The 25,222-nt window shown below is 37.9% G+C and overlaps 1 protein-coding gene across 8 annotated transcripts in view; it reads right to left on the bottom strand.

Moving 5' to 3' along the window:
- The window catches only part of limch1b (LIM and calponin homology domains 1b), a 187,168-nt gene that overhangs the window by 32,177 nt on the left and 129,769 nt on the right, over positions 1–25,222 (bottom strand). For 5 of the 8 annotated variants that reach the window (XM_049484417.1, XM_022683579.2, XM_049484418.1 and 2 more), the window contains exons 8-9: positions 18,878–19,130; positions 15,068–15,514 (exon numbers count right to left, since the gene is read on the bottom strand). In XM_049484417.1, the coding sequence (XP_049340374.1) occupies positions 15,068–15,514; positions 18,878–19,130 (700 nt within the window). Of the gene's footprint in view, positions 1–7,375; positions 7,742–15,067; positions 15,515–18,877; positions 19,131–25,222 lie in introns of all 8 variants that reach the window. The other 3 variants (XM_022683586.2, XM_022683588.2, XM_022683583.2) reach the window with 2 other exon arrangements.

Below are 25,222 nucleotides of genomic sequence, written 5' to 3'. Positions count from 1 at the left end.
TAAAACAGTTTTCTTAAGTAACAGGCCTATGCTGCTTCCATGTTGCACTGTTAATTAATATTGTATTGAATTCTGGTTTTGCTCATTTGAAAAACTCAAAATTGTAGTTAAAAGGTACAGTTTTAAAGCTCTACTTACTAAAAATGTGGGTTTTAAATTGAGCTCTGGCTCATAATGACAGTTTATGGGGTGGGTCGAGTCGAGCACAGGCAGAATGTCCTGATCTAAAGTGTAGTCAATCATACGTCAATGATACTATTCATCCAAAATTCACCCATCCAACCTTTCATTATACATGTAGTTATTCGACTATTTATTCACCCTTCCACCCATCCATCATTTATCTATAGTGGTATAAACAAGTTTGGGCACCCCTGATAATTTTCATGATTTTCCTTTATAAATCATTGGTTGTTCAGATCAGCAATTTCAGTTAATTATTTTATACAGCAGACCCTTGACCTACAAACACAGATGAACTATGAGAAAGGGATAAGGAGCCAAATACAAGTTTTTCTCCGCATTTAATCTTCTCTGAATCGTGGCAACATGAGAGCCTCACAACTCTCAAATGACCTGAAAACAAAGATTGTTTATCATCATGGTTTAGAAGAAGATACAAAAAGCTCTCAGAGGTTTTCAGCTGTCAGTTTCCACTGTGAGGAACATAGTGAGGAAATGGAAGAAACCATCAAACCTGACTGAACTGGAGATGTTTTGTAAAGAAGAATGATCCAAAATACCTTCAACCAGAGGCCAGACTCTTATTAGAAGCTATAGGAAGAGTTTAGAGGCTGTTATTTTTGTAAATAAAAAATTGATATCCTTTTTTTTTGTTGGGATTCCTAAATCTATGCACTTGCCTAATTTTGTTTGAAGAATTATTACACACTTTCTGTAAATCCTATAAACTTCATTTCACTTCTCAAATATCACTGTGTTCATCTGCTATATGATATATTTAACTGACATTTCTGATCCAAACAACCAATGATTTATAAAGAAAAATCTTGAAAATGATCAGGGGTGCACAAACTTTCTCATACCAATGTATACACATCTGTATATCCATGTATTAGTTTATTCATCATCTATCTATCAATCAAATAAAATATCATATTGATATTTTCTCACTAAATAATTATTATGGTTATAGACAATGATTGTTTAAACTATTTTGACTAATCATTTATACATATACCATAAAATATTAAACATTTTTTATAATGTAAACAAATATCTAAATAGATCTTACTTAATATTAAAACTTAATAAAGTTAATATTAATAAAGTGCAAAATATATATAGATATACTGTACATTACCATCTAAAATACTAGAAGTTGTGATTTACCAAGAAATTCACCTGCAGTGCCGGCATATGAATTGTCTTGTACTTTCTGTGCAAACAGAATGGTGTAAATATTTAAAGAAGGAACTATACCCTCACAGCATTACCCACTTATGAACACAAGGGGGCAACCTAATCAAAACTCACTGCCTGTTCAGAGCAGAACACACTGCTCCACTGCAAATACTGCAACAGGCCTCATCAAAAACCCTCCTCCTTAAATCATGTCTGTCATTTAACTGGGGTTAACATACTTCAAAGCACGTCGTCACCCAGCATTCAGACCACAACGGCTTCCCCAAAGCGTCTGCAGCCACAGAGCTCTTCAAAATAACAGAGTGTGTGACGTGATGGGAGGGTGTGTGTGCTCGACAGTGCGGCCTGCGGCCTCGTCTTAAAGCCACCACAAGAAACGCAGACACTCAGAATACAGGCCAATCAAAAAACCCAAACCAGATACATCGCCCCATGCGCTCCACATAAACACATAGCAGGAGGCTGCAGTAAATCTATCAAGCAAAGGAAATAAACATGACTAGCGTGTCTTTGATGTTTCAGTAAAAACAATGCAAAGCTGGAGATGAACCATAAATCAGCACGAGATTATGGACAGCTCTGATTTTTTTTATAGGTTTGTTCAACTGTCTTTAATCATACACTCTGTGGTGTGGCTGCAGTTGCAGTAGAGTGTGAGGAGAAAGCCGGAGTGTGAGGGAAGAGAACTTTCCCAACTTCATCCAGAATTTCCCAGAAACCTCTGCTTTGTGATCTGCAATGTTTGTGTTTTGACTAAGTAGAAAAAAATATATTTCTCATGACCACTGATCTCAGAGGAAGTACATCTGTCAAGACATGTTCAATATCTGTTTTTTTTTTTTTTTTTATATAACTGGATATGCTAGGCTAACGTCGCAGTCCAGTGTGTGTTAGCAATGTTATTGTTGTAGATCCCATTGTTATAAAAAACACACAACAGATATATGTATTTGCTAATAGAATGCATCAGTGTTTGGTTTGTATTACAATATGTGTATTTGTAACCAACTTTGACAAAAGGCTTTCAAAGTTTTGTGTACAAAGTTACATGGAAACAACATGTAGGGTTGCCAACTTTCAGAAATGAAAATAAGGGATGCCCACCAATTAAATAGATAATTACAATTATGACAATTGTGACACCATCTGCAGCAAGATGATGCTGCAGGTCTTTGGAGGTGGTCTGTGGATTGTCCTTGACTGTTCTCACCATTCTTCTTCTCTGCCTTTCTGATATTTTTCTTGGCCTGCCACTTCTGGGCTAACAAGAACTGTCCCTGTGGTCTTCCATTTCCTTACTATGTTCCTCACAGTTGAAACTGACAGGTTAAATCTCTGAGACAACTTTTTGTGTCCTTCCCCTAAACAACTATGTTGAACAATCTTTGTTTTTAGATCATTTGAGAGTTGTTTTGATAACCCCCATGATGCCACTCTTCAGAGGAGATTAAAATTGGAGAACAACTTGCAATTGGCCACCTTAAATACCTTTTCTCATGATTGGATACACCTGGCTATGAAGTTCAAAGCTCAATGAGGTTACCAAACCAATTAAAAAAAGTAGTTAAGAGTTTTCAAATCAATAAAACGATAAGGGTGCCCATACCTTTGCACCGGTCAGATTTTGGTTTAATGCATATTGCACATTTTCTGTTACAATAGTACAATAAACCTCATTTCAATCCTAAAATATTACTGTGTCCATCAGTTATTAGATATATCAAACTGAAATGGCTGTTGCAAACACCCAAATATTTAGAACTAAAAATGGTTAAGATTAATAGGGGTGCCCAAACTGTATGACTGTATATAAAGAACAAATAAAGAACAAATCACTTTGCATATTGGTTCAGTACGGAAGGCAATGTTTAATTGGCAAATAAAGGATGGGTGGCAACCCTAATTTCATTATAGTGTGTGAGCCACCCGTAAACCTTACTCTGTTAACCTTTGGACTGAATACTACAAGTATTGTGCTTTAAGTTTACTGTAATGGAAACGTTAGTCTCACTCATGATCGTGTACAGAGTGACCCAGATGCTTTTTATCTCTATGTATTAGTGCTGGGCGATAAAACGATATCGATAGTTATCGAGGAAACTATATATCGCGATAAGTCGGGGCGAGAAATTCGATAAACTAAATTTTCTATTTCCCGTTTAAGTAGCGTTGTGAAAAGGCGCAGCACGAGATCAGGCAGCACGCTGAACTGCTGCTCAGCCCAGTACAACCCCTCCCCTCCCCTCTCCACCATCCCCCTCCGCCCCACCCCCCGAGCCCCTCCACTCTGAACTCCTCACATAGCGGCTCCTTCTCTCCCATTTACTGGATAAACTTCATTTATACTATTCAGCGGCGCTACACTGGAAAACTCACCTTTTAAATATGAGGCATGCGTCTCCAAGATATTTAGAGAGGTGAGCTTGTTCAGATTTCTGAAGGCAGGTAAACGCTGCTCTGTTTGCTGCTAGTTAGATTAGCTTGTCTCCAGTTTAAAGTTAGTGATGTTTAGGTGTAAAAGGGATCTGTGCAATCTGTCATCATTAGCTAAGATGCTTTCACTGCTTTTTACATTCTAATAAACTAATGGGTAACGCACGTTAGCCGTGTTAATCCACGTTTCGTGTAAATTAAGGTTAACTTCAGCACGAGTGAGGGGTTAGTATATAAACACACAGAAAGGAAGCACTTTCCATCTTTTTTCCTAACTCTCACTGTTTCTGTTAGAAAACCCTGAGGGCAGCATTCTCCTCTGTCTTTGTGTTTTATAGTTTTTAACAGATAGAGAGTCTGTTATGCTGGATATTTTACTAAATACAGAAGATTATATAATCTGTCTAGCTGTATTTGAACTGAGCTAAACATTGCTGTTACTGAACTGGAGTTTTAAATACACTTAAGTAATGTAAGTCTAGTCTACTGAAAGCCAGTAATGTTAGTATAAATCTGTACTGCAGTAGAAGTGGATCATTTCAGAAACTTGACTTTATTCCTCCCACCTCCATTATAGGCCACTTTTTTTTTTTAAATATTTAAATGTTAGCTTAATTTAAATGAAAAAAAAACTAAAGGCTCTTATTTAAAAAAAAACATAAGCAGTAAATTATCTAAAATTACAACAAATAGAAAATAGAAAAACAGTAAAACATATGTAATACATACTTTTTATATGACCAAAATTAAACTAGACTGAAATCTGACTAAAACTAATAATATCCGATAGACTAAAATGTAACTAAAACTATTATACATTTTAGTGAAAAGACTAAGACTGTATCAAAATCACCTGTCAAAATGAACACTGTGATATACTCTTGTATTTTGCTTTATGTAGTTGCCTGCATTCAGGGAGGGGAATGATCTTTTGATTAAATATAATTTTATAAAAATAAATAAAGTGTTATTGCAATTTAAATTAAACAGACATATAATGTAAAGGGTCTTACATATTTTTTAGTTTATATATTTGTCCCCTTTTTAAAATTAATTTAAAAGCTGTACCCACCTGGCAAGATGTTAACATCCTAGTGTCTGTCCACAAGGCTCTGAGCCTGCTAGTGATTTTGTCCATAACTCCCTTATTCTGTCACTTCTGAGTAAAAATAGAAACCTTTAAGTGTAACAGAAAGTGATTTGATTTATATCGTGATACATATCGATATCGGCTGATATGAAAAACTATATCGTAATAAGATTTTTTTCCATATCGCCCAGCCCTACTATGTATTATTTACTGTTCTCAACCTTGGATTGGAAACAACTAGATATTTTTCAACAAAAAGATTTCTCTGATATCTCTGATAATATTTCAACTCAAAAAATGGTGGATTGGTCAATGCCTTTTGGAAACACACTGAACATGCTAGGGTTTACAGTTTTTGTTTTGATTACATTATAAATTTTAATAACACTTTTACACTACCGGCTATATTAACTAATTGAGTAAGCTGTAGATGAAACCATCTGTGACCTGCAAAACTGTCTCTGTCTCCTAAGTTTTTGTAACGAGTGTAATGCTATTTTGACAATCCAAGATAAAAGGTAGGCAGGGTCTAAACTCTTTTTCATCCATCTAAGCATGCATCCATCTAGCCATCCATTTATTTATCTATCTGTAAAAAGATCTTACTTAACTGACAGACCATTTAACTTTCAGTCAAAAAGTTAGACATCGTCTAAACCAAGAGGATCAATAACCAACACACATAAAGGCAGAAAGGAAACCATAAACAAGGAATAGGATTTACAATTTACAACAACAAATTTAGAACAGAGAAAAGAATTGGGAATAAATGCATAAAAGCTGCTCCAATTAACTGGTACTGGAAGAAACCAAAAGGCTGCTGCCAAATAGATTTAATCCCATTATATGCGTTTTAACAAGTCCCATTTAAGCAGTTAAACTCACCCCACATGCCCCAGTTTTACTAAGCCTCCCCCATCGACCGTAACTTAAGTGAAACAGTGGGTTATAAAGTTCTCAACAGGAAGAAAACGAGCACTGAAAATAGCTGAGGTAGGTCCTAGATCGCAAATGAAATTCACTTAAGACCACAACTATATAATTATGAGGTACAAGGTCATACAGCTACTTTTCTGTAGAGTAACAAAAAAAAGTTAAGAAATACCAATAAAACAAGTCATATGGCTTCCATGCAAACTGTGTGCCAGTCATGTTGCTTAACTTTCCAGGCTTTGCCTTTACAGCACATGCAACACAAGCAGTTCAGTCCATCTCCTACTGACTGCCTGAATTTTCAAAAGCTCAACATTAAAAAAAAGGATCTTCATAACATAAAACATGCACAGCAAGTCTGTTAGAACATTGCAGATTGATGGAGAGCAGCAAGGCATGTTGTTACATTGAATTGAACAAATATGCATCAGAATCTCTCAGAGTCACTATGCTCCATCTGCTTTGATGGAGGATTTAAAAACATCTGTGCGATGATGCCTCTGAAATGATGATAATCAGAATTAAATATGGATGTTTTTTGTTGTAGAAAGACTTAAATGTTGTGCAATAGTTTTAGTAGTAATTCTAACAGAATTTGCACCTTACTCCTAAGGTGGTCGATCACTTAAGAGATGTTTAGTATTTTAAATTTGGTTTGGGATATTTGCACTTAACATTAAATTCACAACTACACAGAATTTAAGAAGCTGCTTGTAATGTTTTGCGTACGCTGTGCTTTTGTTAATTCTTATGTAATACAGTATCAAAAAGTATCAGCCTTTAACCAGCCACTCAAATGAACTTTTTGGTGTTGTTTTTACAATCTTACACCATTAAAAAATCACCTAATTTTAATAATTATAATAATCTCTTTCCCCGATCTTTAACTTTTAATCTAATGAAGAATTAATTTGCAAAAACAGATGCTTTTCTTTAGTCATATTCTTTTTGCCCACTACTGCAGGCAATACTTGCCCAATCATAGTTGTCTCTTTTGTTATGACACAACTACACATTTTTTTTTAAGTATTTTATCAGTTCCATAGTAAGGAAACTGTTCTATAAAAAAACATACAGGGTTTTGCTGAGGCTTGTATTCAGAGAGAATTACACTGAAATCCTGTTACACAGGCATGAATGTAAAGTTTTGAGTTTGCTTGCCTGGCCGAGGAATCAAAAGCTAGTCTGCCACTGGGATGGCAATGTTGTTCCCACCACTGTACACTGCACATTTCTGTAATCACAATTCTTGACTTGTTTTAATCATTTAATTTATATGTTTTATCACTTGTTAGGTACATTAGCCTTAAAGTTCCACTGCAAAACTAAAGAAGCAAATACTGAATGCTAAACATGTCCTGACTGATCGACTACACTTGGAATTAGGGAACATTTTGTGAAAATATCATCTTTCACCAAAAGCTGAATATGAGAAATACTGTAAAGCAGCATCATATCAGAGACTGTTTCAGAAATGAAAGCAGTGATGCTCCTCTGTATTAATGCAGCAGGCTCAGATACAGGATGGCTCACATTGGTGAGAGATCATCGTCCACCGAGGAGGGCCGTCTCTGCAACTTCTCGCTTTCTGACCATGCCTTCTCCTCCTGACCCGCCTGACCCACAAACAAGGGCACAGAGAGGAAATGGGAGGGGCTTGGGTTGCCATGTTTGGGTGATATTTGGCTGCGGCGTGTCCTCATGTCGTCCTGCACCCCATCGGCTGTGGGGGAAGCCCTGCCCACTTTGTTCATGGTCAGAGGAAGGAACTTCTTGCATGGACCGGGGCTGCTTTGGGGGCTGGGACTGAGGGGGCTGGTCACTATGATGCTGGTTGTCATGGAGCTGGTCACCAAGGATGTGCGGTAAAGTTCCTCAGAGCAGGAGCGGGTGGGGCTTCTGCTGAGAGAATGATGGGATTATCACCATGGACAACACTGAGCGACGTGAGACAGCCTGTGAGCGAGTAAAACTCACCAGAGTAAAACAAACAAAGCTGACCGCTGTGCTCATTACAGCATTAGCAGAGCGCACAGTGGCAGCAACACACTGAATCTGCAGGATAATGGTAAATGACAACTCTCAGACATTCTGTATTTTCTATTTCCTGTAAAAACGGATAACTTCAAGCAAAATTAATAATCCTTAATCTAGACCATACAACCAGTATTTAATCTTTATGACATTATTGACAGCTTACTTCCAGACATGTACAGCATTTTAAAAGTAATTTTATCTAGTGAGTTTTCTTGTTTTAGGCAACAAGTGAAACATAAGAACTAGCCGGATTCAGCAAGAAAGACAAGATTTCCTTAACCTAATGAATAAAACACAAATACTGTGTACAGTGTGCTAAACTGTCAAGAGGACAGAAAACTTTTTTTTTTACTATTAAAGTCAATGTTGTTTTCTTGCGTTCTTGCATTTCTTGCGTTCAATGAAATGTATTAAACATCTAGATGTAAGTTGAATAGTGACAAAAAGATTACAATGACAAATAATTTGTTATACTGACCAAATTTAAGTCTCAATGTATCATTTGTTGCAATTATTTAAATCTGAAGTAAGCTAATACTCTCTGTTTACTGTTCATTCCAAAGAGACACACACTAATCCAAAGGGCAAGTAAGTTCAGAGTACGGAATTGAAAGTCCTGCTCTGTTTCCTTTCAATACAGCACTTATCCCAACAACTCAGTCGGTTTAGAGAACAGGTGGAAGAAGAATGCAGAAGAACTTTCTCCCTGAAGCTAAACTCGTCCAAAACAGAACAGACACACACACACTGATGTAGCAAAGCATGAACTGAGAAGCAGCTGGTATAGACCATATGTCCCAACTCTACTGTAAGCCTCCAGTCCCTCATGGGAAACTTCAGTGTATCCTCACCACATCTAAGAACCAAAACAGTCTTTTGAACAGATGCATGGATGATAATTTAGTGCAAAAAATGTAAATGACTTACAATGCCCTCCAAAAGTTTCAAAAGTTATACAAATAATCGGCTACTATGGTTTACACAATTCAGAGAACATAAAGAACAGAATCGTGGAATTGATGCTTAAAACGGATTTCAGGTATGAATACAAAAATGCAACAAACCTGAAACCTGAAAACAATTAAAATGAGAAAAAAAACGGATTTTTAAATGTTATAGTACTTTAGAATAAGTGTAATTTTCTCTGAATGTGTGCATTTTATTTCCCTAAAGGTGACATATTATGCAAAACTCACTTTTTGTGGTGTCTATTTACAGATATCAGAGCCTGTTCTTGTGGGACTGGGATTAACTACCTGTTGCAAAGATGGCCGCCAAGACTTTGGCTGCATCAAAACAACCAAAGATGTACCGCCTTGTACTAATAACCCTCTATGTCTTCTCCATGATCCTTATATTTGATTTTAAACACTGGAGAAGGCAACAAAAAAGGCATTACCCGCCCGCTGAAGCAACTATAGTGGAGAAAACATGAATGCACGGAAGAGAATGAACAATGTAGAAGAGGAAAGGAAAAGGGATGTGATGACAGTTTCTGGATGCAATCCTGAAAAGACTGGTGTCAGTCTATTGATCATGCATCATCTTATTCTACTGACAGATATTTATACTGTTAATATCACCTTTTCTGCAGTACAGCACTTCTGTATGCACCAGTATTTCACATCCTCCATCATCCTCCTTTAGGCCTCTTCTTCTTGCCAAGTAACTAACATGAGCAAGATGACTGACCCTCCTAAATATCATTAAAGCCGTGTCTGGCAGACACTTGAAGTGCTGAGAACTGCCTTTGCCTCTCCTTGTCAGAACAGGCTGGACGTTGGGGTGCTAGTGCCACTGCGAGTGCTGGATGCGTGAGAGATGGGACGCTCCTGAATGGAGCTCTTTCATGTCTGCCCAGAAGAAGCCCCTTCTTTTCTAGCCCTGGTGCACAAAGGACACACAGTGGTCGCCGACTGGCACCCAGATCCACACACCCTCCCAAAAGCACCAGCGCCATATGCCCACCCCGACTGGCACAGGCCAACACCGCCGGCCCCATGCCAGCATACACACCCACAAATACAGACACACAGCAACACACAGTCTACACACACAGTCTTGTTACAGACAGACAGTGTGGAGGCTCATCCCGTAGAGATAAAGGAAGTGACCAGCATGTAATCTAATCTGTGGGAAATAATGACACACAGACACTACGGCACATTAAACAACGTCTTAAAGCATTGTGGGAACAAAGCTGACACAGCCGTGTTCTCTTCAACACAGGTTCAAACGTGAGATCAAATGATTGGCTAATTTAACTCAAAGGCTGATTCAGTCTATTTTTAACCTCATTTGAACTTCACTGCAGTGAAGCCCTGGCCTTTGGACTGATTATGAAAACTTCACACTTCCTCTATATTATTCCCTAACAGCTCCCTGAGGACATTTATTACTCTGCTGAGGAGCATGTAAAATCAGCCTCATCTGAGTACTAAACTAAAAGAACTAAGAGTATTAAATAATACCTACTTTTATTACAGGACTTTTTTATATATAGTTTTTAAACTAATTATACACTATACTTAAATTTAGAAAAACATTACACTGGCATGCCAAAAAAATGTATTAAAATTTTTAGCCTAGATCTGTATGAGTTCTAAGGTGATTATGGAGTCATATCAATGTCAAAAGTCGAGGGCGCAAAAATACCAGGTGGAAAAAATTAACCAGCGTGTTTTAACATTTTGAGTGTGTAAATGAACTGTCCGTGAGCACAAATGTGAAACTTGCGAGCAACAAACAGGGAATGTTGTGCGCGCGGAAGAAAATGTTGCTCTCGAGCTTTATTTTTCTCCTCTCGGGTTCTTTTTTTCCTCGCGCACTGTGTGAATTACCTGCTGCTGCAGTTTGTGCTCGACTGAGTGTTTTGTGCTCGAGTTTTGAAAGGGGTGGTTTTGACAGTTTGGGGGCGGGGCTGGGGTCATCTCCCTGAGGTAGGCCACCCTGACCCCGCCCCCAAACTGTCAAAACCACCCCTTTCAAAACTTGAGCGCAAAACACTCAGTCGAGCACTTTTGACATTGATGTGACGCCATAGGTGATATCTTGTCAGTGACAATGAGCTGAGTTTAAGCGAGGCCTGATAGTGTGTGTCAGATGGTGAGGCATCAACCTCACACTGTGCAGCTTGACTATGGGTGTTATAGGTAACATGAGGACAAAACAATCTAAATGTGCAAAAAAAGGCATGTACTAAATATATAAATTAATTATAGTTGTGTGTTTTGGGCTAAACTCCCTAAGGTTCACCCCCCTTCCCCATTTGACTTTCTAAAATTAGTGCTTCATCATTACTCCACTTGGTGGCGCTAATCAAATAAATAAGCCAAACACTCTGTGAAACCGACATCAATAAATCCATGATTTCTGGTATTTACTTCTTTAGGAGTATTTTATCCTATTTAGCAACACAAATGGCATAATGTATTGTAGAGATTTGTTTTGTGATGAGTATCTCAAAATTGCAGTATCACAATATTATTAGTTTAGTGGGCAGCGTATTGTGATAATATTGTACTGTGATAATATTGATTCCCACCCCTAGTTTAAAGTAGCTGAATGCCAGGGTGTAGTGTATTTTTGACATTTGAGCCTATTTGCTCATCGTCACTTCCAATTCAGTAAAAATGAACAGTACTATGCTTGAAGCATTTAGCAAAACTTTGGTAAAAAAATAAACTAACTAAATTGACAGGAAAGAAAATCTATCTAAACTAGACATGTCCATCCCAATTCCTGGGAATCTGCTCTCCTGCAGAGTTTGACTCCAAACCAAACCTAACGCACCTGATCCAGCCAGACATGGCCTTCAGCAGGATTTGGGGCTGAGTGCAGGTGTGGTAAATTAAACTTCACAGGAGAACTGACTCACAGGAGCTGGAGAAGCAGAGGGAAGGCTGTAAATGATCTGAAATGAGCCAATGCACAACTGTGTTAAACTATTGTGTAGGCAGACCGAACTCCACCAGACAGAAGCGGACCACACAGGCTATGCCATGTCTAATTATGTAATGTTAGACTTTCATTTCTAATGTTTCTTTCCAGATTCTTTTCTGATCATGTTGCTTATAATGGAACATTCAGCCACATAATATCCTCTTAACCGTGTCCCTGAATGAGCCAAAGCAGCTCAGCCCAGCTCAGCTATGCTGAGGGTCAAACACAGGAAACCTGCTCATTTCCCCTCATCCTCTGGGTGGGACATATGTTCTGTATGTGGGTGCAGGAGTTACTGTGTGTGTGTGTGTGTGTGTTTGTGTGGCTGTATATCTAGGTGAGAGATAGGATCACATCATGTGTGTGTGTATTATATAATACTGCATGTGTGAAAGTATAATGTGTGTGGGTGTGTGTGGGTAGGACAGGCAGAATAACTGGAACAGAGCATTACAATTGTCTGGCTTTACAGTATAGGCACTGACTACTGCTGTAAAGTTTTATTTTTCTTTAAAAATGCTATTGACTTTATACTTGTTTCTTTTTAAATCATGAACCATTTACTTTTATTAGCAATTATTAGATTTTATTATTTAGATTTTATTTTATTTTTATTATTTAATAGTTAGTTTTGGCTTAATTTTAGTGTCCTTGATCAGTCTCTCTTTTTGATTTAGATTTTATGCTTTATTGTTTTCTTGTTTTAGCACCTTTTGTAGATTCAATTATCCAAATTTTGTAGTTTTATTAATTTAGTCCTAATGTAATACTTTACATTAGTTACAATTAATTTAGTTTTTTTTTTAGCTTGATTTTTTTCATGGTGATTAAATATTGATTTAATTTTCTCTCTTTAATCCCTGTCTGGTGTAAAGGCTTGGCTGTATGGAAATGAGGATGACCCTGCATACACTTCTAAGTAAAAATAAAGGTTAACTGATTGAATGATAGAATTGGATAGAGTAGAATTTATGATTAAAATAAGTCACGTGGCTGCACATCAGTAACATATTTTAACATGTATTTCAAGCCCAATTCTTGAATTCTTTAACTTTTTTTCAACAGAAGGACCAGAATATATAGTGAATTAAGTTGTGTATGGGTAAGAGATTTAAGTCAATTAAGGGTTGCATCGAGTTCTGGGTTGCTTTCTGTGTCTTTTTGTTTTGGTGACTACTGGATCCCGGTGGCCACAGCTCTTTCTCCAAGGGATGTGTCACAAAAATAATATTTTAAATTGTATTTGAACCCAGTCCAGAAGAACAGTGGACTGAACCAAAAGCACAGTCTAACTACACTAACGCTGTAATCATCAACCAAATGGAAAATACAACCTCCCAGAATAAATCACCAGCACTGCAATGTTCTGTTTATAGCTGAAATAACAGATGATTCAATGGGTTTACTATTATACAAAGGAACCACACAGGTTAAGCATGCTAACTGAATAGCCATTTCTACTTCTGGACTTAAAGACTGTAATGGGAAAACTTACTGCATTATGATCCCACATTAAATGGGTCTTCCAGTAACATTCTCCATGTTCTGTTTCATTCTGATTATTAGATTAACCCTATTTTATGAGCATCTAAAAACCTTTCCTATACCACCCTGAATGACCTGGCTCAATCTCAGCTTCTGCATCCAGGAAGCACTGCAGAGTTTTCTCCACATCTTCATAAATCAGATACCTAAAACACTGCCCAGAAGCTTCAACCCCAACTGTCTGGCCTTCTCCTGCATGTCCAGAGAGACCAAGTACCTGGCCAGAACCTGAACACTGGATAAAATGTAACACACTGGTGTCTAGTCTCCAGTAGTAAGACCCAGCCAACAGAAGATGAAGGAGCTTTGTAGTTTCCTCCCTACAACCAAAAGCCATGCACAAAACATGAGGAACACTCCAGCAGTCCTCAGCAGGAGGCAGATACAACAAGCAGGGATCAGATGACTCAGCTAAACTTTCTTAAATATGTTTTTTCAATTAGTTGAAGCTGATTGCTACTGAGGTTCTGCAGCTTTTGACCCACAATCAAGATGCAATACAACACTGGTGGCAAGTAAAGAGATGAGGTTAATAGAAGTCATTAAATGTCAATGTTTCCATTTTAGTTGTCTGGAATTCCTGTTTAAAAAGCATTTAAAGGAAAATGTCTGGCTATATTCTATGGTTTCATTCATTTAACGAGGCTTTGCTGTAAATGTAGTGAAGCTAGGCTAAAAGCTAAACCAGCCAACTGGCGACAAACGTCTCAACTAGCTAAACATCATGCTGACTGCCCCAATCCGATCTAGTGACTCAAGACTGAAGCTTATCAAGGCTTTTTAATTGATCAAGTATTGCTTACTTTAAATTAGTTTTCACCACCGTTAAACAGTATTGCCCAGCTGGCAGTGCTAAGGAGGGTTTTTTAAACAGTAAACAACTGAACTATTGTTCAGTTACAAGACAATTTCATTGATGAATTGGGTCCAGGTTTGGAGAGATAGTTGAACACAGGCTCGCTGTGCCACTGGGTAAGGTGGTAGAGCCACCAGCAGACCCAAAGCCTAGCCCATACAACAAGGCAACAATATAAACTGCAACAGTATAAAAAGGTAAGAGGCAGCATTATGTTTTAGGAATGGTTTTATTGATTGGCTAATGCTAGTGAGCACATTACTGATATTTTTAAGTGTTATTCTCTCTGATGCGTTTCACGATCTCCTCCTGTGACTGCAGCACAGTATGCACCACTACCCTACTAGCCGAAATGTATTGTTTATCGCAGAGGACAGAGAATAAATAAATAAATAAATAAATCAATAAAAATGGCCTTTACCTCTGATAGCAAAACCTCCAATTCTCAATTGGTAAAGTTCCTTTTCTTTACCATTTTACTAATAAGGCCTTTTAACACTAATTAGCATATTATAATCTGCATACGGTTTAATATATCTGGTTTGTTTTGTGTGTACAGACGTTTTGAGCTCTGAGCGTACACTACATTTTTATAGGAAGTACATAACGTCCCAGGCCTTTTGGTTAAAATAATTTTTGCCACTTTTCACATTTGCTATTTTGTTTTGGACCAAATTGAATAGTCTTAAGATCTGGACCAAAAAAGGTAGCTTTGAAAGCATCCTAAAACTTAGGTTTATAGTTTCTTTATCATTTCTCTATCTTAGTACTGACCTGTAATGACTTTTATGTTTGTCAAGTCAAGAGCTAATGTGACAGGATGTGGATAGGGGAGTATGGTGCACCTTATATCAGTGGTGGTACTTGACTCATGATGGAGTATTCCTGTATCGTTCAGCTGTGTAGGAGAGGTGGTCTTCGGGGAAATGCTGTTTTCGTCAGTTTCTTCTCCATTTTCCACAGTGGACAATGGACTTTCAATGGTGGAAGCCAGGTTCTGAATAGGTGTAAGTGATGTCTTCTCCTTTTCCTCTTCTGGATCATCATCTTCTGTACACTCTGACTCCTGGGTTTCTGAAGATGGAGGGGATGGAGATACGCTGGGATGGGAGTCTCTAGTTTGTGGGGTTTTGGGTAAAAGTTTGGTGTCAGCAAGGGGGGAGTCAGTTTTTGAGTGACAGTCTTCAGACAGGAGGTTTTTAGAGGGATAGTCTTCAGAGGCTAAATCTACATACTGAGGGTCTACACTGGTTACTGAGGGAAACGATTCTAGAGTGAGACAATGACTTTCACTAAACCACACAAGCACAAAATACAGTGGTCAAATAGCAACAAAACAACCAATAAAGGGTCAGGAAAAGGCAACAAAATGTTAAAAACCAACAACAGCAACAAAGGGAAAGTAAAAGGAGGAAGGAGTAAAGAGAAAAAAGAAGGAAGAAATTGTGTAAACAATTATGTAATAATGAAGCAAACATTTACAGGCTATAATCAAATCATTTTTCTAACTATAAACAAAACACAGAACCAGCACAGAACTGGAAGTTAATTTTAATATGAAACAGCAATGCTACTAAAGGGATTACAAAAACAAACAAACAAATAAAAACTCTGGAATTCCCAACAAGTGTAAATATGGATATAGTAGCAATTAACGCTATATACACAGTCATTGGCAAATACAGACAACTGAGAACACACTTAGGCCTAACCTCAATGTGTATATTATCTAGTTAAAATTTAAAATATAAATATTACCAAATGGAAACTGAAAGAAAAAACTGTATTAATAATAAAATCCCTGCTGAGTTGGCAGAGCATTCATGGCTTTAATGCTGCTTAAGAGACCGACACTGCTTTGCAGGGTCTGATGGTCAGTTGTTGGTTCCTAAACGCTTCCACGGTTTAATAACAACACTTACTTTTGATGGTGGAATATCTAGAAGCTGATTTTACTATGAAATTACTGTGCGTGCACAACGCAAGCAGCGAAAGCAAAAGATTGTCCGGAAGCCGCAAGCCTTCAATGGCTGTATGACATGATTAAGGGTGTTTTCCCACCTTTCTCTGGTCCAAATCAGAGGAGGACAACTGCAAATTCAACAGAATATTCTCACAACAAACCATGTGAGCATGTTGACTCCATTTATTGGACTGGGGTTAAATACTGAAAGAATGTTATGTATTCCACAGTAGCATGCATTTCAGCATAATTTAGCATGGGACAGCAGAAGAGATGGAATTACTGGATGGAATAAGAAATAAATCAGGTTAAATGGCTCCATTTGAAAGTTAGATCGGATTGAGGTTAGATTTAAGATCGGACCGAGATCACCTCCTCTTGTGGGTTTTAATTGGGCGCAATTGTTTTGATCCCCACCCAAGTGTGATTGTTGTCACACCTCCAGAAACAAACTGCACCAAGGGTGCAAAGTCCATTTTAACCAAACAGTGCTAACATCTAAGTATAAAGTATATATATAAAGAATAAAGATTAAAGATAATTCCATGTTTTTCCCAACATGTAGTTGTAATAAGTCAGTACTAGTAGTTGTTATAAGGCTGTTAATATTTATTATGTGAGAAAAGAAAGCCCCACTTGTTTATTATATGACCCGTGCCTTGTGTTTCCCAGCCATAAACATACAGCATTTTACCCAGTGCTTTAGCTTCTGGCAAAACATTCAGACAAAATAAAGACTCAGGGTGCACATCATCTGCCAGATCATTTGGGAAAAGTGTTTTGGGATGGCTTGTCTCACACACACTCTCCCAACACCCTTATCCACTGCCAAACTCAACATAGCACTCTTGACAACACCAGAAACCAGCCAATTTTCCCTCATGGCCTGATTTGATGGGGAAGGAGCTCGGGAATATGTTAAGTGCTTGGCATCGTGAAGAGGGCTTAAGAAAGGAAAAGTGTGGGGAACTTTCTCTTCCCTTTTCAGTCGCGCTGTTGATTTAATACAGTAGTGGAATGGGGGGGCTGGATAATGGAAACCAGATGTGGACGTTAATTGACCAAAAGCATGAACGCCTGTCAGTGCCGATCCCCCTCACTGGTCATGAAACTAAGGGTATGAACATTTAAGATAAAAGATAAAAGAAGATTTTAGCCACAGATGTGTGATAAAAGCTACAGGATTGGGTGTTTTCTTACAAAATGTACATTATAACACATGATAAAGTGCTGACACTCACTTTATATAAATACCATCACTGCAAGTGGAAGCATTTAGGAATCACAGAAATTCAACGATGAAGTGTCAAACCACATAAAGTTACAGCAATGAGTCACAGAGTGCTGAAAATGCTGAATACTTTGCTGATCAATAACAGCAGAGTTCCACACCTGCTGCTGATGGAACTGTAAAGGGGAACTGACTCTACACTAAAGCCAATTCTGATACTAATGGCTATTGTATATGGTTACCCGTTGAATATGGTTCTTTAAAGCAACAGAACATGAGACTGAGCGTGTAATGGTAAATAATATCATGGTTATGTGGTGCAGACTTAGTATTCACTTTAAGAATGCTTCTCAACCAATCAGACTGCAAAAAATATGAGTCTGAATATGTCTAAGGTGATCTTCAACTATTAGTCTAAGTAGGCCATTAGACTTTGTTCAGACTTGATAGAAATAATCTAGAAATCCCCTCATACCTGCCTTTAAGCAATACTTTGCTTTCAGTCTTGCAAATCTGATCAAGAACTTTAGTTTGATGCCTGATAAACATCATCTCTTAAATCTTAAGAAGGTATAGTGCTGTCATTTAGCCACTTAACTCTGCTGCATACCCTTCACAGGCTTCCTGTAGAAGCCATAATCAGATATAAAACCCTGATGTTGGCCTACGAAATCAAAACTGTTCAGCCCCCTCCAACTGGTGGCAATAACCAAAACCTAAGCTGTCGTTTGCAGCAGTCTTTTGCACTTAATTTTCACAATTTTTAGCACAAAAAAAAAGCATCCAAATTATTCTCTAAAAACACTTCCACCCAAATGTCCATAGGTCTGCTATTACCATTTTGTGGAAACCCATACCAGAACATCCTAAACCAGGGTAATAAGTTGAATATGAAACTTCATTGAAGTTAATGCATCAGGTGCTTGTGATGCTGTTGGGTTAGCTCTAAGTTAGCTCTAGGCTAACTTAGCTAGGCTAATGTCTTCCCTGACAGCCTTACAGCACCTGACACGTCCGCTTCACAGTCTCTTCATAACCGAGTTACCTCTCCACAAATTGATAAGAGCAGATGTACTGATGTTTAGGTGAAAAAAGGTCATCTAATGCTTCTTCTATAATCAAGAGAATGTACAACAGTACCAGCCTCAACTTTTCTTTCTAATACTTTCTATTAGGTTGTAGAGCTTTGCAGTGAGAATCTGAATGCATTTACTGAATTCATCTACATGAGCACTGGTGAGGGCAATAGACAAACTAAATAAAATGGTTGAATTAACAGAACATCAACAGCACACACACCAGAGATCTCTCCTGAACTGCCACAACATGTCTTTGAAACTCTAGAAGGTCACAATAAATAATGAAACCAGGGCAGCAGTACGTGTGCAGTGTGGAAGAAAGTGCAAGTACATCTTCACTGTAAAAAACTGCAGATAGATCAAGGATAACGGAGCAGCTAACCTGAAAGGTCTTTCTCCTCCTATAGGGGAGGTGGCATTGCTCCAGCTTTTCCGGTTGTCCTCACGCTCAGTGCGCTGCCGTCGCAGTGGTGTGGGCATGTAGGTCGTCTGGTTGCTCTTGTTGGGCAGGTATTGGTTAAATGGCAAGGCAGTTCGTGGCTCGCTGCACGAGGTCCGCCGTGCGAGCATATCATCCCGCCGCATGTCCGGCAGCTTTCTGTGGGGAATGTCACACTCCGAGTCGCTGCCACGGCCTGCAGGACGAGAATAAAAACGACAGGTCAGTCAGAATCATGCTCATGTGGTCTAGACTAGACTTTTTACAGATATATAATGATATATGCTTACTGGCCACTTTATTAGTGTTGGCCATCCTCTAACCCTTTATTATGGGTGGTTCCTGACCACAACGTTGTGCTAGGATGGATATTTTTGAGAGGTGAACCAGTTTTAATCCAACAGAGACATTAAAAATTGAGGTGTGCAGAATCTCCTGAAATACCATAAATGTATCCGATACGTTCATACCAGCACCTTATGCACTATGATGACTATGATTCTAAAGAAAATCAAGGTGCTACAAGGGTTTCTGTCAGACATTTTTGATTCCATAAAGAACCATTTTTGTGAAAGGGAGGTGGGCGTGAAGAAAGAGGTGCAAAGAAGGTGCACAATCTGACACATTAAACATCAATATTGCAGCAAAATATATTAAAGTAAAGATGTTGTGTAGTAAATACATTCTGAATCAAGAACGAAGCATCAAAGTCATATGTAAGTCGTAAAGTCCTGCCTTCTGAAAAGTACAACTTCCCCAAGAGACCAAACAGTGACTGCCCACACAGCACTGTACATGCAATATGCTGCAGAGTGCAGGATGAAACCTCAAGGTGAATGAGTCACCAAAAAAACTCATGCATGACCACCAGACTCAACAGGGTAATATATTGTTTGCTAACTTCCAGAATCAACAGGGTTTGGACTTGTTCAAACTTCCATGTAAATAACACCTGTATTCATCAGCCTCTTATCTATAGATCTGTTCCCCCTTCATTCTCTCTCAAAACATTTTTTTAGCAAGATGCACATGTTCCTTTAGCATTACCAAACTTTACTGTCTGGCAGGAGAACTGTAGTCCACATGACTCAACCTTTAGCTTTACCTGCTGTGATTAATAATACCAGACTGAAAACAGATCTAAAGATGGCACTGATCAAACTCAGGAGAAACAGGATTACTAATACCCATATCTGGAGAGAGAGTTTAGAATAGAGGAGAGAAACACAGAACAAAATCCAAGTGAATGAGAAAAAATAAAGTAAAGAAGAGACAAAAAGGAGAGAGCAGAATAGCAGAGAAAAAACAAGAGATAAGAAGAACTAGAAAAAAGTACAGAGATAGGCAACGAGAGAAATGCAAAAATCAGATGAGACAAGAAAAGAAAGGGATAAAAAAAACATAAGAGAAGTAGAGACAAGAAGCAATGAGAAATGAAGTGCACAATGAGAAAAGGTGAAAAAATGAAGGAAAGAAACATAAGATAAGGGGAGAAGAGAAGAGAAAATCCAAGAAAAGAATGAAAAAAGCAATGAAAGAGAAGAAAAGAAGCAAATAGAAGAGAAGCATCAAGAAACAGTACAGAGAAGCAAACAGAAAGGTAGATATTAAAAGACATGGGAATAGAGAAATATAGAGAAGAGAGTTATTCAGAGAAAGAGAGACAACATGTGAAAAGAAGAGAAAAGAAGAAATGACAGAAGACAATATATAAAAAGAGAAAAAGTGAGAACAGAAGAGAAGATGAGAAGAAAAATAACGTAACGAAGAGAAGAGAAGAGAAGAGGAGTAAAACACTATTTGCAGGATCATATCTTGGTCTGCAGTGATTTGTCCTCCTCATCCCTTTATAAAGATGACAAAACGTCCCACAGCTGGTATCCAGTTTCTCTTGGTTGACGGGATCTAACTGGCTCCAGTTGCTTAATTACTGTTTGGGTAAGTGCAGCTTCATAGTGGAGACGGTCAGTAGAAACACAGGGATGGTGGAGCTCGGGGTCAGCGAGGGCCGGCTCTGTTTTGGGTAAACACTTCATCAGGTGCACGTTTAAGACTCTTCATAGAACACTACAGTCTGACCTTCAATCAGCGAAGAGCAGCAGAACTCCAAATACACATAACAGTTCTATACTCATACAGCAGAACTGGTGATAGTGATACAAGTAGTGATCCAGCCAATAGAAAAGCTTCATTCAGGTTTAAACAGCATAGAGGTGAAAGAAAAAGTAACTCACCCATTTTTGGAACTATCAGGACTATGTTTCTTTCTAGCAGTGGAAAAATATGTAGAAGAGATCTCCAGTATAATAGAAATAGTCCTAATAGACAATTTGTCTACCCATAGCATGATGTTCACCCAGATTATCAGCAATGTCATTTTTAGCTTCTTGCTTCTCTATAGCTTGTTTTTTCTGAGGTCTTCTAAAAGCCATTTGCACAAGACATGGTTTACATTAACCAATAATTCTTGATAAGATTTATTAGCTTTGTTAGTTAGTAACCAGACCAAGGGCCCTAACTAACACAGCTCATTGCTATCTTACACGACTCCAACAGTCTATTTTCACACTTTGCACCTGCAGAGTTTCAATTGCAAAGGCATGAATATATCTACACGGATGTGCGTTGTGGACTTGCAACAAGGTGTGCTCAGGTAAATTTCTGGCGTATTGATATATTGACAATGGTAAACAAAAGCTGCAACACTGGTTGATTTAAACACTGACAACAGTCAACTGCCAGACGTTCATTGCTATAATTGGCAACGGAGACATGCAATTAACAGAAAACTAAATAAAATTACATTGCTATTCCTGTAAAGTGTGAACGTGCAGGTCACTATCCGCTGCTGAGAAGAGCAGAAGCACTGCGCCTTTAAAATACCAATCCGCAAAAATCAGAGCGCACCTTGAAATGGCAAGTGACAGTGATTGGTTTATTGCACATTATGCCCAAAACACACCCATGATTAATAAGAAGAATTAGTACATGTTTTTTGCATGGAATTGTATTAGTTATCAGTGCAGATTACTAAAATGGCTATGAGCATTTTAGATTCTGATCTATATCTACATTTTCTAATACACTGATTTATTCCACAGAGGACATAATTAAACTAAGACTCTTAGAAACTATTAAAAACTAGAAGCATTTCAAACAGAACGGTTCATTCACTTCTATTCTGCTATGTACATTCTGTTTGAAAACCACAATCCCTCTCAGACGCCTCATGTAAAAGCTTAACTACTCACCGTGGTGTGTTCCACAGCAATCAGCAGCCTACTGCGCAAACTTATGGTCAGACTGGCATTATAAAATACTCCATATTCTCCCAAGTTATAATTTTGTCTGCATTTCTTCTTTCAAACCCGCACATAAATATCTCTCGCAGCTGTTTACGAGTCTTACTCACTTTCATTAAATATTTACAAAGCCAACATATGTAAAATGACAACTCTACACACGTTTGCTTTGGAGAAGGATTTGGGCAATGTTTACTGTTCAAATGAAACTGGATTGCAGGCACACCCTTTTGGGACTTCTACAAAGAGTGCCGATGTTACAGTACAAAGAGCATACAAATAATTCATTACTGCAGGAGAGACTGGTGAGAACATACTATATATATTATCATGAGAATATAAGAAAATATGAGAACACACATTTTGGACATCTTGGAACATAAACACACTCATGCAAAAAGCAAAAGCACTGAAATACTACAGTAAACTCATGTCCAGTACACTGTGATACATACACATGTACCGACACACAAGTCAAAACAGAGCTAAATTAAGCACAAACCACGTCCTTAAGACATACTGCCTTTGATTGCTACAAAATAACACTGTGTGTTGGGTTGTGTGTAAAGTCATTTGTATTCTGAAAGTAAACGAAAGACATGCAAGTTTACCAGACTTTACGCTACATCATATATATTCAAATGTCTGTGGACACCACTTCTTATAAAAACATGCACACACACAGCTTGTCTAGCCCTTTTACAGAAGTACAGACAACAGGTGTGGGCTGGTGAGTAGAGAATGAGGTGGGGTGTTGATCATACAACATTCTGACCTCAGTACTGCTCTTTTCACAAAATGCAACAAATTTACTCCAAACTCTAGTAGAAAACCGTCCACTGACAACAAATACTCCAACGAAACAAAGATAAATGTTAATTTATCTGTTAATTACCCTAAAATTTGACAGAAACCATTAAAAAGCAAATGTCCCATTATTTTTGTCCATTTAGCTAGCAATTGTTAGCTACATTTTTAGTCTGTTAGCCACCGATGCACTATACATAAAATGCAAAATGGACATTACTCAGGCTAAACAAGTCCTTTACTTGTGTGCTATTGTGCTATTAGTACACTAACAATAGCTAACTGCTTAAATAGCAGTAAATTAGCAGAGTGAACTTAATGCCATTAAATGCTCGCCTTAGCACAGTACTGCACAAAGAGATTTATAGTAGTAAGTTAGTATTTTGCTTCGCTAAGGAGCTAACAATTAGCAAACTAGCTAACTCATTTACCACACACAAACACATACACAAACACACAAAAAAGTAAGGCCAGATAATTACATAAATTACCCATGACGCCCCTTTTCACACATTGTGTTTTAGTCTGCTAATGTAACTAACTCACCGCTAACATTACTATGTTAGCTAGCTCTTCGCTAATGTTAGCTAACTCTCCATTAACCTTAGTTCTCTCCTCACTGACGTTAGCTTACTCACCACCAATGTTAGTATGTTAGCTAGCTCTCTGCTAATGTTAGCTAACTCTCCATTAACCTTAGTTCTCTCCCCAGTAACATTAGCTAACTCACCACTACCGTCAGTATGTTAACCTAGCTAGCTTGACGCTAATGTTAGCTAACTCTCCATTAACCATAGTTATCTCTCTAGTGATGTTAGCTAACTAACCAGTGACCATTAATGTTAGTATGTTAGCTAGCTCTCCGCTAATGTTAGCTAACTCCTCATTAACATTAGTTCTCTCCCCAGTAACATTAGCTAATTCACCACTACCGTTAGTATGTTAACCTAGCTAGCTCGCTGCTAATGTTAGCTAACTCTCCGTTATCCTTAGTTCTCTCCCCGGATTAGATGTTTACAGTGGGCCACTGTGCTTTCCCACCAGCATTAAACTCACCTGAAAATGTAATACTTACAGCAAATTTACATTTAAGACCAAAAATACCTGGATTTTATTTTTCCAGCTTCAAGCTCTTTATGGTAAGTGTCTGTCTGGCTATTGCACAGTCTGAGTGGATTGGCTAACTCTGACTGACCCTGGATGACCTGACTTCCTTTAAAGTCACAGATTTTGAGTAAAAATGTCCCCAGGGTTCAAAGAAAATCCCTATAGTTATGCATTTAGTTATATTAAGTTTTTAATTTATTTTGTTTAGATTTTAAGAGCTCATTGTTGCACATGCCACACAAAAAGATTTCATTTAAGATTGAATGAACTGCACTTTTAAAGCTTTAAATATGAATATCTGATTTCTTGATCGCTTTATTTTTTTAAAAACACTGGTACAAAATAAAATCATAACACTGAGTTGTGCCTGTGGTGGGTATGGCCCAAAGGAGCCATGGTGGGTGTCCCTGTTCTGAAAGGTGACAACCCTATGCTTAACCATGTCTAATATTAGCATGTCCCATGCTTTAGGACATCAAAAGTGAACAGAGAGAGAGTTCCTGGGCAACCAGAAAAGAGCATTATTGTTCTTAGATACAAATTCACGTGTCAGGGTTCACTACGTTTGCATGTGCATGAATAAAATGAAAGACAACATACATACACTAGTGTCTCTATACTGTAAATGCAATTCATTTTCTTCTGGTTTATTCTGTTCTGACTTTGATGTGTAGCTAAGATTTCCCTATGTTACAAAAAAAAAAAAAAACTAAAAAACAAAACAATAATATATATAATAATATATAATATATATATATATATATATATATATATATATATATATATATATATATATATATATATATATATATATATCTGTGTGTGCGTATGTGTAAAGTATAGTGCCCTTCTATTGATGAGATAAAGAGTCCCATTACCCAAAACTGAGGTGAGGCCTATCCTGTCTTGTCTGGATTTGCTCAATATAGTGTGGTTTCTTTGAAGTGCTGCTACATTTGCTTTAATACATACAGAGCTTCAAGCTCTTTGTGGTTAGTGTCTGTCTGGCTAATGCAAAGTCTGAGTGGATTGGCTAACTCTGACTGACCCTGGATGGCCTGTCTTTCAGAGA

This window comes from Astyanax mexicanus, chromosome 10 (assembly GCF_023375975.1).
Source record: "Astyanax mexicanus isolate ESR-SI-001 chromosome 10, AstMex3_surface, whole genome shotgun sequence".
NCBI classification, from domain to species: Eukaryota; Metazoa; Chordata; class Actinopteri; order Characiformes; family Acestrorhamphidae; genus Astyanax; species Astyanax mexicanus.
This window is presented reverse-complemented; position numbering and strand designations above follow the sequence as displayed.